Here is a 15,665-nt window from a genome sequence, read left to right on the forward strand (position 1 = left end):
ACTGAGCAGCCATTTTTACGGCGCATGTGCAGTATCACACACACACACACACACATGTACGGTATCACACACACACATGTACAGTATCACACACACACACATGTACAGTTTTACACACACACACACACACACATATGTACAGTATCACACACACATGTACACTCTCACATTCCACAAAAAGATGATTGACAGCTCCACAGATATAACAGCCATCAACCTCCATGTTACATTTAACTTTGCAAGAGTATATTCTATGAATCAATTTAAATTGTATTTCTTTCATTTTGGGAAGAATTGCAAATGAATAGAATAGAATAGAAAGCACTTTATTGATCCCTGGGGGAAATTCAGCACCACAGTTGGCTCACAATAGACAATAATAATAAATAATATCATATATATAATATATGAATAATATAAATATATTCTACATTTAAGTGCAGTCAAGAAGGACAAAAGACAAATTCAATTGGTCAGCAAGCCTTCTTCCGGCGAGCTCCGCATCACGTGACTCCGTTTCACCAATCCGACGTCAGCATTAGTGACGTCTGATGCCATTTCACCAATCAAACGGAGCCTGGCAGTCACGTGACTCTGATTGACCAATCCAAGTGAAGCCCAGGTGAAGGGGCGAATAACGAGGGATTGTTTACATGCGCCAAGCAAGCACAAGATACATTTAGAAACGCCGAAATAGGTCAGTATTTTCAAGTTTATGATCAAATAGAAAGCTACTTGTTTATAGTAAGTGCCAGAATGTTCCCGAAGAAGAGCCTTAAACCACGTGACATGACGTCAGCACATCCCAACTGGTAAGCAGAAACATTTAAAAAGTAGACTAAAAAAACGATCTTTGTGTATGTGTCTGATGATCCTAATACCCACAAGTGTCATTTAAACACATTTAAAACATTGCCAACAACACCAAATGGCAGTGGAAAGTCGTACTTATCTGTTAGAACCGGAGCTTGAAAGTTACTAGCGCTAGCCTATTAGCATGTAGCACACTCTTCTTCACATTTCCACAAACAAGCTGAAATGACAACCGTCGCCTCCTAGCGTACGAGAGGCACACTGCATGTGGCCAACAGTCACATTACAGATAAGAGCATGGAAATAAACCATAAAAAAAACAACTATTAAATGAATCAGAAGTTACTCACAAGTTGCTCAATACTTGAGTAGTTGTTTTTTTTCACACATTACCCTTACTCAAATAATTATTTTGATGACAACTTTTTACTTTTACTTGAGTCATATTATTATAATGTAGCGGTACTCTTACTTGAGTATAAATGAATAATAATAGATTTTATTTGTAAAAAGCACTTTCCATTGAGCAAACAACCTCAAAGTGCTACAGTGTATTAAAAAGATAATAAAAATATTAGAGATGTCCGATAATATCGGGCGATAAATGCTTTAAAATGTAATATCGGAAATTATCGATATCGGTATCTATTTTATTTTTTTTAATATATTTTTTTTATTAAATCAACATAAAAAACACAAGATACACTTACAATTAGTGCACCAACCCAAAAACCTCCCTCCCCCATTTACACTCATTCACACAAAAGGGTTGTTTCTTTCTGTTATCAATATTCTGCTTCCTACATTATATATCAATATATATCAATACAGTCTGCAAGGGATACAGTCCGTAAGCACACATGATTGTGCGTGCTGCTGGTCCACTAATAGTACTAACCTTTAACACTTCATTTTACTAATTTTCATTAATTACTAGTTTCTATGTAACTGTTTTTATATTGTTTTACTTTCTTTTTTATTCAAGAAAATGTTTTTAATTTATTTATCTTATTTTTAAAATTTTTTAAAGGACCTTATCTTTACCATACCTGGTTGTTCAAATTAGGCATAATAATGTGTTAATTCTACGACTGTATATATTGGTATCGGTTGATATCGGTATCGGTAATTAAAAGTCGGGGAATATCGGATATCGGCAAAAAAGCCATTATCGGACTTCCCTAAAAAATATGTACACATGGAGAGGAGCCAGATGAGGTGGTTCGGGCATCTGGTCAGGATGCCACCCGAACGCCTCCCTAGGGAGGTGTTTAGGGCACGTCCGACCGGTAGGAGGCCACGGGGAAGACCCAGGACACGTTGGGAAGACTATGTCTCCCGGCTGGCCTGGGAATGCTTCGGGATCTCCCAGGAGGAGCTAGACCAAGTGGCTGGGGAGAGGGAAGTCTGGGCTTCCCTGCTTAGGCTGCTGCCCCCGCGATCCGACCTCGGATAAGCGGAAAAGTAAATAAAAATAAAAACTAGTACTATCACGCATACATCTAAAAAAAAAAAAAGGCTTTTTTAAAAAGAAGGGTTTTTAAGCCTTTTTTAAAAGCATCCACAGTCTGTGTTGCCCTCAGGTGGTCAGGGAGAGCGTTCCACAGACTGGGAGCGGCGTAGCAGAAAGCCCGGTCTCCCATTGTTCGTTGCTTTGTCCTCTGAGATTGGAGGAGGTTATTAGTCTGTCCGCAGCGGAGGTGGTGTAAATTTTGCAGGTGTACAACTATGCGTGAATGCTACCTGTTAGCATGCTAAAGTTAGTAAGCTAGCTTTTTCAGCAAGTCGTAGTTCGGTACTTGATGAGTGCTAACATTACCATGCTAGCATGTCCAACACATTTTTCATGTATACATCGCAGAGTTATATGGTTTGGTACTTGATCTATGTTACGGTTAACATTTTAGCATGCTAACATTATCATCTATACATATACAAACACATATGTGTATATTTTTAGAATTTTTTTTATATTATAGTTTCTTCAAAGTGTGCAGTTTTTTTACTAAAATGGGGAGTTTTGTCGAGGCTAGAACCAATTATTCACGTTAGCATTGGCCAACATGCTAACACGTTTACGAGTGTCTGTGTTAGCATTATTAACTTACAATGGCTTTTTTTTTTTTCGTATTGTTTCACAAATTCCTCAGTAAATTCAGCAAAACGTCACCGTGGAGTTATTGAGTCTGTTTAGCTGATTGGAGAGCTAGCTTCTGTTTTGTTTGATTAGCCGTTTTACTGCCTTGTTACAGACACAGTTTGGAAACAATTAAAGCACGTAAATAAACATTTACAGAATATTTCTGTATAAATAACTCATTTCACAACGTTTATATCTGCGACTTATATATGGAAAATAATGTTTTTTTTCTGAAATTTAGTGAGTGTCATTTATTTATCCCTTACAAAATGAAGTATTAACAAATGTGTATTTTTAGTAATAATAATAATAATAATAGATTTTATTTGTAAAAAAGCACTTTACATTGAGTAAACAACCTCAAAGTGCTACAGTGTATTAAAAAAAATAAAAAGATAATAAAATAAAAATAAAAACTAAAACAGCCAAATAGCTAAAACTAGTATGCATATATCTAAAAAAAAAAAAGACTTTTTTAAAAAGAAGGGTTTTTAAGCCTTTTTTAAAACCATCCACAGTCTGTGGTGCCCTCAGGTGGTCAGGGAGAGCGTTCCACAGACTGGGAGCGGCGGAGCAGAAAGCCCGGTCTCCCATTGTTCGTAGCTTTGTCCTCGGAGGTTGGAGGAGGTTAGCCTGTCCGGAGAAGAGGTGTCGTGTGGAGGATTTGGGGGTGAGTAGTTCTTTGAGGTAGAGGGGGGCATTTCCATGGAGGCACTGGTAGTAGTAGTAGTTGTTATAATACGAAATTATATTGTAATTATCTGTATGTTCGGAATAAACTGACACCATAACCAACCGACGAATACCGGTATCAATGATATCCTATTGTCATACATTCTTATCCTCCAGTGATAATATTACTTGTAAAGCTTTTTTTTTTTAAATAAAAAAAAATAGCTAGAGAGTATCAGCCAGTGGATATGTGAAGGTATCAATCGACATTGGCTTTTAGCATATTTGTTCAGGGGAATGGGGGGATACTGGCCGGGTCACATCTCATTGGTATTGAAACTTTGGCGTTTTCAAAGGGGAAAAAGACTTTTATCCTGTGAACGTCTGGTGAACTTGGCTGAGTTGTTGTCCAATCTTAGGGAGAGAGGAGAGCTTTAGAGGGAAGGAGCGGCAGACTAAATAGTTGAAGTGGTGCCGACTCACCTCAGCAAGTCTGAGCAGGTGTCGCCCATTGAAACTTGAAAGAGTTATTGTCCGACGTCGCTCGTGTTCAGGCACCGACGTGGCCCGGAAAGGACCCCACTGCGGCCCCTCTGGCTGCCGTACCTTGTCATAATACTTCATTTTTAAAACCAAAACAATGTATAGATTGTTTTTCACCTTTAGGGCTCCCCCTCAAGTTTGGTCTTGGGGGACCCAAAAGGGTCTCAGTCATAAAACTGTTAAAAATAATATATTTTTTATTCAACTCTTCTTGATCAACTTCAGATCTACGTACTTTTACTACGTATATTTGTTTTATGTTTTATGACTTTTTTTGTCAGAACGCTGAAAAACAGAAATATGTTAAAGTCCATTTTTTGGTGATAAGTAATTGTAGCCCTAAACGTTCAATAATTCGTAATTAATCATTATTATTTCATCATTAATAATAATAGTTATTAATCAATAAGGTTTAATTCATATTTTTGAACAATGACATTTTTAAAAGTTCCACTAAAACTCTTTAACACTCAATAAAAGTGTTCAAAACATGTCATACATTTTTTAAAACTCTAAATGCTAGATTAATAACTAATAATTTCATAATTAATTATGTGGTCAAAAGTTTACATACACTTGTAAAGAACATGATGTCATGGCTGTCTTGAGTTTGCAATCATTTCTTATTTGTTTGTGATGTAGTGATTGGAGCACATACTTGTTGCTCACAAAAAACATTCATGAAGTTTGCTTCTTTTATGAATTTATTATGGGTCTACTGTAGGGATGATGTTTGATAAGAAATTATCGAGTTCGAGCCTATTATCGAATCCTCTTATCGAACCGATTCCTTATCGATTCTCTTATGGAGTCCAGATAGGTTGTTGTATATGGAAAAAAAACACACAATATTTGGTTTAACAAAAGCTCACTTTTATTATATAAGAAAACAATTTAATCTAATAAATAAATAAATATTGACTGTTACCCCCCTAAAGAAATAAAATAAAAAAAAAAAATGTTGACTGTTGTTACCCAAAGTATATTAAGTGCGATTTTTCAGAAAAGCAAATATATACAGTAACACAAAAACAAGCTGTCTCTGTGATCACTATAGGTGTATAAATAATAATATAGTGTTAAATAAAATCAGTCCCTTGGGCACAAAACTGAAAATAATACAGCTCTCCAAAAAGTGCACTTCTGCTGCTATTTGACATAACTGTTTGTTATGATGCTTTGACATTTTTGCACATCATTTCTTTATTGAAAGACAATTCTATGAAGAGAAAAGTTCTTTGCAAATGTGGTTACAATGCTAAAAAATGAAAAGTTAAAGCTAAAAAAAGAAATACACTTTATTGAGTTAACATTATTTCTTTATAGGGGGAAAGATGTTATGAGCTAGAGAATATAACAACTACACTACCCAGCATGCAACGGGAGTGACGAGCATGCGCGGTAGCCCCGAAAAGTGTTGCATGTCACCACCGGGCAGCTAAGAATGAGGTTATGAGCACGCTGTGAAAGTAAACGTGAAGAACTCAGCCAACACGCCTCGTCTGCATTATTTATAATTAGACAGACAACACATATAAAGTGTGATTTTGTTTTGTTTACAAGGAAAGAAAAACAAAAGTTAAAAAAGGGAGATGTGTTGTATATATATGTATGTGCTGCAGTGTTGTATATATATGTATGTGCTGCGGTTGCTTTAAGAACGTTGCGACAGCTGCCGTAAAGGAGGTGCGTTGCTAGCCTGGTTGCTATGTTTCCGGTTGGTGGTAAAAGTGTTGGTCATGTGTTTGTACCCTGCTCAAATCTCTCAGTAAAGTTATTTATTGGATTATACCTTTTGTTTTGAACTTTATTACCCCTTGGAGCGCTTTTTCCCGTCCATTGTTTTCCTGCTTTCGCTATCTGCGCTTAATGACTGAGCTACGTGACGCCATTTCTTGTGATGTCTCACGGAGCATTTCTGGTCGGGACGGGATTCGTTCCCAGGGATTCAAATAAAGAACCAACTCTTTTCCTTTACTATAGTGGTCTCGATAACGGGTACCGGTTCTCAAAAAGGGATTCGAGTCCGAGGACTCGGTTCTTTTCTTATCGAACAACCGAGAAAACCGGTTTCGAGTATCATCCCTAGTCTACTGAAAATGTGAGGGTCAAAAGTATACATACAGCAATGTTAATATTTGCTTCCTTGGCAAGTTGACCTGCAATAAGGCGCTTTTGCTTGACCACTTGACCACCAAATTGCTGCAGTTCAGCTAAATGTGTTGCTTTTCTGACATGGACTTGTTTCTTCAGCATTGTCCACACGTTTAAGTCAGGACTTTGGGAAGGCCATTCTAAAACCTTCATTCTAGCCTGATTTAGCCATTCCTTTACCACTTTTGAGGTGTGTTTGGGGTCTTCATGTGAGTGGTTATGATTGTTGACTTCTCTGAGCACATTTAAATAGGACTCATGTGATGCGGTCTTTAGACTCGCTTACAAACGCCACAATGGGAACTCAGCACAGATCTGAAAAAAGGAATCATTGACTTGAACAAGTCAGGAAAGTCACTTGGAGCCATTTCAAAGCAGCTTAAGGTCCCGAGAGCAACTGTGCAGACAACTGTTCCTAAGTATGAAGTGCATGGCGGTCTGGTGCGGTCCTCTCCAAGGTTTCTCATAGTCATTCACATTGACGTCCCACTGGGTTGTGAGTTTTTCCTTGTCCTTATGTGGGATCTGAACCGAGGATGTCGTTGTGGCTTGTGCAGCCCTTTGAGACACTTGTGATTTAGGGCTATATAAGTAAACATTAATTAATTGATTGATTGATTGAACATCATTTAAAAATGAGCTACATGATACAAATGGCCCCGGGGCCACACCTAGTCCACCCCTGTTAGAGCCAAGCTGAGCAGCTCTCTGCATGCTGCTACAAGTGCTGCTAATCTGGTGCTCCACACCCTCAGGCCACACCTCACGTGAGGTGAAGAAGAACTGCTGCCACTCAGTCAGCTCAGCAGACCCAGCTAGAACCAGAGTCCAAGTCTTTCATGTTGGACACAAGCAGGACATGGTTTGCACTAACAGCGATACAGCACCGTCTTTGTCGGTGGTGATATCACTTCTTGGAAATCATCCTGCGGTCTCAGTCTGACAAATCACAACATCAGGTCTTCCTCACCGCTGCGATACAACTACTGTCAACCGAATGATATCAGCTTGCATGTAAACTGTGCCATACAACTGCAGCGTGTTTACTTGTGTGATGTCATGTGCAATACAAGCAGTCCTGCAGAGTGTTTATTTGTGTGTGTGATATCATGGGTGATACAACCAGTCCTGCAGAGTGTTAACTTGTGTGTGTGATATCATGTGTGATACAAGCAGTCCTGCAGAGTGTTTACTTGTGTGTGATATCATGTGTGATACAAGCAGTCCTGTAGAGTTTTTACGTGTGTGATATCATGTGTGATACAAGCAGTCCTGTAGAGTTTTTACGTGTGTGATAACATGTGCGATACAAGCATTCCTGCAGCGTGTTTACTTGTGTGTGATATCATGTGCGATACAAGCAGTCTTGCAGAGTGTTTACTTGTGTGTGATATCATGTGTGATACAAGCATTCCTGCAGTGTTTACTTGTGTGTGATGTCATGTGTGATACAAGCAGTCCTGCAGAGTGTTTACTTGTGTGTGATATCATGTGCGATACAAGCACTCCTGCAGAGTGTTTACTTTTGTGTGATATCATGTGCGGTACAAGCAGTCCTGCAGTGTGTTTACTTGTGTGTGATATCATGTGTGATACAAGCAGTCCTGCAGAGTGTTTACTTGTGTGTGATATCATGTGCGATACAAGCAGTCCTGCAGAGTGTTTACTTTTGTGTGATATCATGTGCGATACAATCAGTCCTGCAAAGTGTTTATTTGTGTGTGATATCTGATACAAGCAGAGCGTGTTCACTTGTGTGAGATATCATGTGCAATACAAGCAGAGTGTTTACTTGTACAAAGCTGGACATACAGTTAACATCTAAATGTCCTTTAATAAACACACAATTTATTCTATTTTACTAAAGTCATTTACACAAGTAAACATGCTAGGCTATAGGCTACCAGGAGATAGCAGCTACGCAACAGCTAAGCACACTATAGCACACAAGCTAGACATGTGACAATATAAACTAGTATCAAATAATTATAGTTGCATATTACTGACACATACAAAGTCTGTAAGGGAGAAGCGTATTAGAAAGTATCCAGTAAGAAACGTGTCCGCCTCCTTCAGCTAACTGCGTCATGAGCTTAGCTTCATGAAGAAAAATGCCACTCCATTTCAACTTAAAGAGCGTGAGGCTGAGTGAGCGAGAGGCGTCCATGTTGGGCGTATGATCGATACTGGTGCGATGAGATCAATAAGTGTGGTATCGTTAGTTATTACGGCGGTGTCCAAAGTGCGGCCAGGGGGCCATTTGTGGACCAAGGCTCGACTTTTGTTGGTCCACAATATATTTTCAACCGTAAAAATGTGTTTTTTATACTAATAATAATACAATTTGATGCTATCATTAAGTTTTGATATATAATTTCAATGTGTAACATTTTTTTTTACTAAATAATAAAAAATATTAAAATGTCGCCAACATACTTAGACTCTCAAATTTGTTTAACATTTTATTTTATTTTGCTCTTTTTTCTCACATTTTTACTGTTTTTTGTTTTGGTTTTTTTTCGACATTGGAGACCCCTGAGTGAGCGAGAGGCGTCCATGTTAGGCATATGATTGATACTGGTGCGATGAGATCAATAAGTGTCGTAACATTAGTTATTACGGGGATGTCCAAAGTGCGGCCAGGGGGCCATTTGTGGACCAAGGCTCGACTTTTGTTGGTCCACAATATATTTTCAACCGTAAAAATGTGTACCTTATACTAATAATAATACAATTTGTCACTTATAACACAGATGCTAACATTAAGTTTTGATATATCATGTCAATGTGTAACTTTTTTTTTTTTACAAAATAATAAAAGATATTAAAATGTCGCCAACATATTTAGACTCTAAAATTTATTTAACATTTTATTTTATTGTGCTCTTTTTTTCTCACATTTTTACTGTTTATTTTGTATTTTTTGTTCGACATCGGAGACCCCTGAGTGAGCGAGAGGCGTCCATGTTGGACATATGATCTATACTGGTGCGATTAGACCGGTACTTTTACGATGGCAAAATCATTCTTTGTCCTTTTTATTGAAATTGTACAAACTTGAGGCGGACTGGGTCCAAGTGGTGACATGTGGCGGACAGTGAACGCATCGCCTAACAAAAGGCGCGAGCTAATGTGTTTACCTTCACGAGGCGTTCACTGGCCGTCAGTGAAAGCAGGCGTCTCATGACAGAACACACACAGTCATGTGCACACCTGTCCTGTCCTTGTTTGCTTGGCTGTCAAAGGGTCTGACAGGACTCCGCGGGGTCTCGGGTCACAACCCCCCTCCCCCCCTCCAAACAATATCCCGCAAACGTCTTTGTTTGGCCAACCTCAAACTCCGTCTATGTGTTTATAAATATTGTTTCTATTTTCATCACCTAACTTGAACTCAACTTAATGTCAACTTTTGTTTATCGTTTTGCCAAACTATTAATTACACTTTTTATGTGATTAAAAAATATGACACTTTGTATGTAATTAAGGTGTTATTATTGGTAGCCAATGATAAGGACAAGTCTGGGGAGATTTTGACAAGGTGGGGGAGGGGCTGGCTATGAATAATAACACCTTAATTACATAAAAAAAAACTATAAAACATAAAAAGAACTATAATAGTTGGACAAAAGTTTTTGCAGCACAAACTATTTTTTTATACTATTTGCCATGATGGGGGAGGGGAGGCAATTTGCCACAGCTATTTAAGAGTTTTAGAGAAATTAATCATTAAATATAAATATTTAAATATATATACATACGCATATGTGTATATATGTACTGTATATGTATGTGTGTATATATGTATATGTATGTATGTATGTATATGTATATATATATATATGTATGTATATATATATATATATATGTATAAATGTATGTGTATACACAAACTGTGTGTGTGGGTGTATGTATATATATATATATATATATATATATATATATATATATATATATATATATATATATACAATTCAAAAAGGATTTGCAAATCATTGTATTCTCTTTTATTTACCATTTACAGACACACACACACTCACACACACCATAAACACACCTAAAATAACACAAGCAGTGTTTTTGTAGAGGAGTGATTATCTTAGCAGTCTCACTCCCCAGGACTCACACATGGCATTACCATTAATTTCTGGTATTTGTGTGTGTGTGTGTGTGTGTGTGTGTGTGTGTGTGTGTGTGTGTGTGTGTGTGTGTGTGTGTGTGTGTGTGTGTGTGTGTGTGTGTGTGTGTGTGTGTGTGTGTGTGTGTGTGTGTGTGTGTGTGTGTGTGTGTGTGTGTGTGTGTGTGTGTGTGTGTGTGTGTGTGTGTGTGTGTGTGTGTGTGTGTAGGTGTCATCAGCACGCTGGCAGCGTTGGACCGTGAGGATAAACCAGAACATAGCATTGAGGTGAGACCCGGGTCGTTTACGTTACCTTTTTTTTGTGGCTCAAATTATGTCTGTGTGTGTTTACGGTGGCGGCGAAGATAGCGGTCGATGATGACTGACAAGAGGGTTCACTCGGTTTATTTCACTGCGAGGAAAGAAGGGCCGCGCTCTCTTTGTGCTGCCTCACGTGTGTTTTCTTTTTTGTACGCATTCTAAATCTTAAAAAAATGCTAGCCAAAGTCAGCCAACGATTGGAGCCAATTGGAGTCTTATTAATGACATGCTAACATTAACATGACGACGTAGGACAAGTTAGTGTACTTCTAAGATAGCGCCAAGTGACTATTTGTAGGTGTAAACCTGCAGAATTAGCGAAAAAGCTAGCATAAAATGTTAGCATGCTAACATAAGAGATGTCAGCATACTTCCAAGTGTCAAAAAACAGGATTTTTAGACAAAAACATTAACAATTAATTAAAACGTTAGCATGCTAACGTTAACAGGGCTTTCTGCTCCGCCGCTCCCAGTCTGTGCAACGCTCTCCCTGACCACCTGGGGGCACCACAGACTGTGGATGCTTTTAAAAAAGGCTTAAAAACCCTTCTTTTTAAAAAAGCCTTTTTTTAGATATATGCGTACTAGTTCTAGCTATTAGGCTGTTCTAGTTTTTATTTTAATTTTTTTATTTTATCTTTTTATTTATTTATTTATTTTTTTAATACACTGTAGCACTTTGAGGTTGTTTGCTCAATATAAAGTGCTCTTTACAAATACAATCTATTATTATTATTATGATAACATGGGACAAGTTAGCTTTTTTCTAAGATGGCGCCAAGTATTTAAAAGCAGTATTTTTAGATGTCAACATACACAATTAGCTTTAATTTTTTTTTGCATAAAACGTTAGCAAGCTACTATAAGAGACGTTAGCATACTTCCAAGATGGCGCCAAGTATTAAAACCATGACTTTTGGTAAAAATACAAAATTAGCTAAAAAAAATAAAAGCTAGCATAAAACGTTAGAATGCTAACACCTGGCGAGACAAGAGGATATACCAAAATACACTATTTGTAGGTGTAAACAAACAAAATTAGCTAAAAAGCTACCATAAAACATTAGTATGCAAACGTTATCATGATAAAACAAGTTAGCATATTTCAAAGATGGCGCCAAGTATTTAAAAGCAGTATTTTTAGTTCTAAACATACAAACTTAGCAAAAAACAATTAGCATAAAACGTTAGCAAGCTACTATAAGAGACGTTAGCACACTTCCAAGATGGCGCCAAGTATCAAAACCATGATTTTTAGGTAAAATCTACAAAATTAGCTGAAATTTGCATAAAACGTTAGCATTAATATGTAATATTTACGTATTTTGCTCATTTTAGGCATACAATGTCGTATTAATTTCACAGACTCATCACAACTTTAGTTTTTGTATAGCTAAGTGCTAAGCAAGATATACGACATAATAAAACAATCACTTACTGTACAATGTCTGCTCTCACTGGTATAAGACTGGTGGGATGTTTACATGCAGAATTAGTCACCGGTGATGCTAACGAGCGTCTTTCAGTGTCTTCCTCGCCATCCCCAGGTCTAAGTTGACCGACCTGTCGGTCTATGCCCCGCCCCCAGGTCATCGTGTCAGACAATGGCGACCCCTCGCTCCAGTCCACCGCCACCGTGGTCATCCAGGTCCTGGATGACAACGACAACCGACCAAAGTTCACGGACAAGCTCTTCCACGTCAAGATGCCCGCCCAGCGTCGCCAGGCCGGCACACAGGAAGTCTGCAGGATGGTGGCCCTGGACCAGGACCAGGGCTCCAACGCCGACGTGACGTACCAGTTACAGGATGACCAGGACAGGAGGTTTGGCGTTGACCCGCTGACCGGCGTGGTGACCTCACTTGGGGATTTCTGGCCTGGGAACTACACCATTCTCACGGTAGGACTTTACCTTTAGTGGTATGTTCTCCTCACATAGTCCATGGGTACATTGGTAGACCAGACAACTTTAAGGTCACATAGTCCATGGGTACATTGGTAGACCAGACAACTTTAAGGTCACATAGTCCATGGGTACGTTGGTAGACCAGACAACTTTAAGGTCACATAGTCCATGGGTACATTGGTAGACCAGACAACTTTAAGGTCACATAGTCCATGGGTACGTTGGTAGACCAGACAACTTTAAGGTCACATAGTCCATGGGTACATTGGTAGACCAGACAACTTTAAGGTCACATAGTCCATGGGTACGTTGGTAGACCAGACAACTTTAAGGTCACATAGTCCATGGGTACATTGGTAGGCCAGACAACTTTAAGATCACATAGTCTATTGGTACATTGGTAGGCCAGACAACTTTAAGGTCACATAGTCTATAGGTACATTGGTAGGCCAGACAACTTTAAGGTCACATAGTCCATGGGTACGTTGGTAGACCAGACAACTTTAAGGTCACATAGTCCATGGGTACATTGGTAGGCCAGACAACTTTAAGGTCACATAGTCTATTGGTAGGCCAGACAACTTTAAGGTCACATAGTCCATGGGTACATTGGTAGACCAGACAACTTTAAGGTCACATAGTCCATGGGTACGTTGGTAGACCAGACAACTTTAAGGTCACATAGTCCATGGGTACGTTGGTAGACCAGACAACTTTAAGGTCACATAGTCCATGGGTACATTGGTAGACCAGACAACTTTAAGGTCACATAGTCCATGGGTACGTTGGTAGACCAGACAACTTTAAGGTCACATAGTCCATGGGTACATTGGTAGACCAGACAACTTTAAGGTCACATAGTCTATTGGTACATTGGTAGGCCAGACAACTTTAAGGTCACATAGTCCATGGGTACATTGGTAGGCCAGACAACTTTAAGGTCACATAGTCCGTGGGTACATTGGTAGACCAGACAACTTTAAGGTCACATAGTCCATGGGTACATTGGTAGACCAGACAACTTTAAGGGCAGTGCTGGCTACCGGGTTGAAAGCTCTGGCTTTTAGCTCGGTAGCTAGCATACTCGTCTCTCATGCCGGACGACCCATGTTCAAGTCCCGTTCGGAAGAGAAAAGCAGGGACTGAACCAGGCGGGTTATAGTGGTGCCGTGACCCGGATTCGAGTGAGGTTTAGGGGGGTGGGTGTAACGGAGGTCAGAGACTGAACCAGGCAGGTTATAGTGGTGCCGTGACCCAGAGTCGAGTGAGGTTTAGGGAGGTTGGTGTGACGGAGGTCAGGACTGAACCAGGCGGGTTATAGTGGTGCCGTGACCCACAGTCGAGTGAGGTTTAGGGGGGTTGGTGTGACAGAGGTCAGGGACTGAACCAGGCGGGTTATAGTGGTGCCGTGACCCGGAGTCGAGTGAGGTTTAGGGGGGTTGGTGTGACAGAGGTCAGGGACTGAACCAGGCGGGTTATAGTGGTGCCATGACCCAGATTCGAGTGAAGTTTAGAAGGGTGGGTGTAACGGATGTCAGGGACTGAACCAGGCGGGTTATAGTGGTGCCGTGACCCGGATTCGAGTGAGGTTTAGGGGGGTGGGTGTAACGGAGGTCAGGGACAGAACCAGGCGGGTTATAGTGGTGCTGTGACCCGGATTCGAGTGAGGTTTCGGGGATGGGGGTAACAGAGTTCAGGGACTGAACCAGGTGGGTTGTAATGGTGCTGTGACCCGGATTCGAGTGAGGTTTATTGGTGTAGGTGTAACGGAGGCCTAGGACTGAACCAAGTGGGATATAGTTGTGCCGTGACCCGGATTCGAGTGAGGTTTAGGGGGGTAGGTGTAACGGAGTTAGTCATTCCGTGTAAGCGAGTGTCCAAACAAACCATCCACATGTTGGTGGTTCAGTCTTCTGCACTTATTGACCTAGCTTTTATGCTAACATACTCATTAGCATGTCATTAAGCAAACAGAAGCTGAAAAGTAGTCGCCTACAGCCGCGCACTCCAAGTTTTCATTGGAATAATCAGATATGTTAAGCAGACTAAAAGTTGGCTAGCAGTTTGGCCAAAGAGTTGAAATGACTCGTCCTCAAAGACTCGTAAATGTTCCCGCTCCTTTTCATCCTCGCTCTTTGTGGGAAGGAGCGAGGAAGCCAGAGAAAAGAGAAAAAGGCAGCAGCATAAAAACTTTTGTGGAACTTCAAACAAACGCAGCCACTCTGCTCCCTAAAAACTGAAAAGTCATTAAAAAGTCGCCCTCTTGATTTTGAGCATGTCTGCAGACAAGAAAGGGAAAAGGTAGGACGCAACAATCGGGGGAAACTACCAGAAGATGACTTTGTAATGAGCTTATACATATTTAAAGATTACTGTCAGTGGGTTAGTATTTGACTAGAAGGACAGGTAAAAGTTCTCATGTGTTAGTATTTGACTAGAACGGGGGTCGGCAACCCGCGGCTCTAGAGCCGCATGCGGCTCTTTAGCGCCGCCCTAGTGGCTCTCTGGAGATTTTTCAAAAATGTATGAAGAATGGAAAAAGATGAGGGGAAAAAATGTATTTTTTTGTTTTAGTATGGTTTCTGTAGGAGGACAAACATGACACAAACCTCCCTAATTGTTATAAATCACACTGTTTATATTAAATATGCTTCACTCATTCGAGTATTTGGCGAGCGCCGTTTTTTCCTACTTATTTTGGCGGTCCTTGAACTCACCGTATAGTTTGTTTACATGTATACATTTCTCCGACTTTCTAGGACGTGTTTTATGCCACTTTTTCTGTCTCATTTTGTCCACCACACTTTTAACGTCGAGCGTGAGTGCACAAAGGTGAGTTTTGTTGATGTCATTGACTTGTGTGGAGTGCTAATCAGACATATTTAGTCACTGCATGACTGCAAGCTAATCGATGCTAACATGCTATTTAGGCTAGCGATATGTACATATTGCATCATTATGCCTCATTTGTAGCTATATTTGAGGTCATTTAGTTTCCTTTA

The 15,665-nt window shown here is 39.8% G+C and overlaps 1 protein-coding gene across 3 annotated transcripts in view; it reads left to right on the forward strand.

Annotated features, from left to right (window-relative positions):
- Positions 1-15,665, forward strand: part of fat2 (FAT atypical cadherin 2) — a 179,382-nt gene that overhangs the window by 62,157 nt on the left and 101,560 nt on the right. For all 3 annotated transcript variants that reach the window (XM_062039742.1, XM_062039743.1, XM_062039744.1), the window contains 2 exons: positions 10,666-10,724; positions 12,346-12,657. In XM_062039742.1, coding sequence (XP_061895726.1) covers positions 10,666-10,724; positions 12,346-12,657 — 371 coding nt within the window. The remainder of the gene's footprint in view (positions 1-10,665; positions 10,725-12,345; positions 12,658-15,665) is intronic.

Source organism: Entelurus aequoreus, linkage group LG28, assembly GCF_033978785.1.
Source record: "Entelurus aequoreus isolate RoL-2023_Sb linkage group LG28, RoL_Eaeq_v1.1, whole genome shotgun sequence".
Lineage (NCBI taxonomy): Eukaryota > Metazoa > Chordata > Actinopteri > Syngnathiformes > Syngnathidae > Entelurus > Entelurus aequoreus.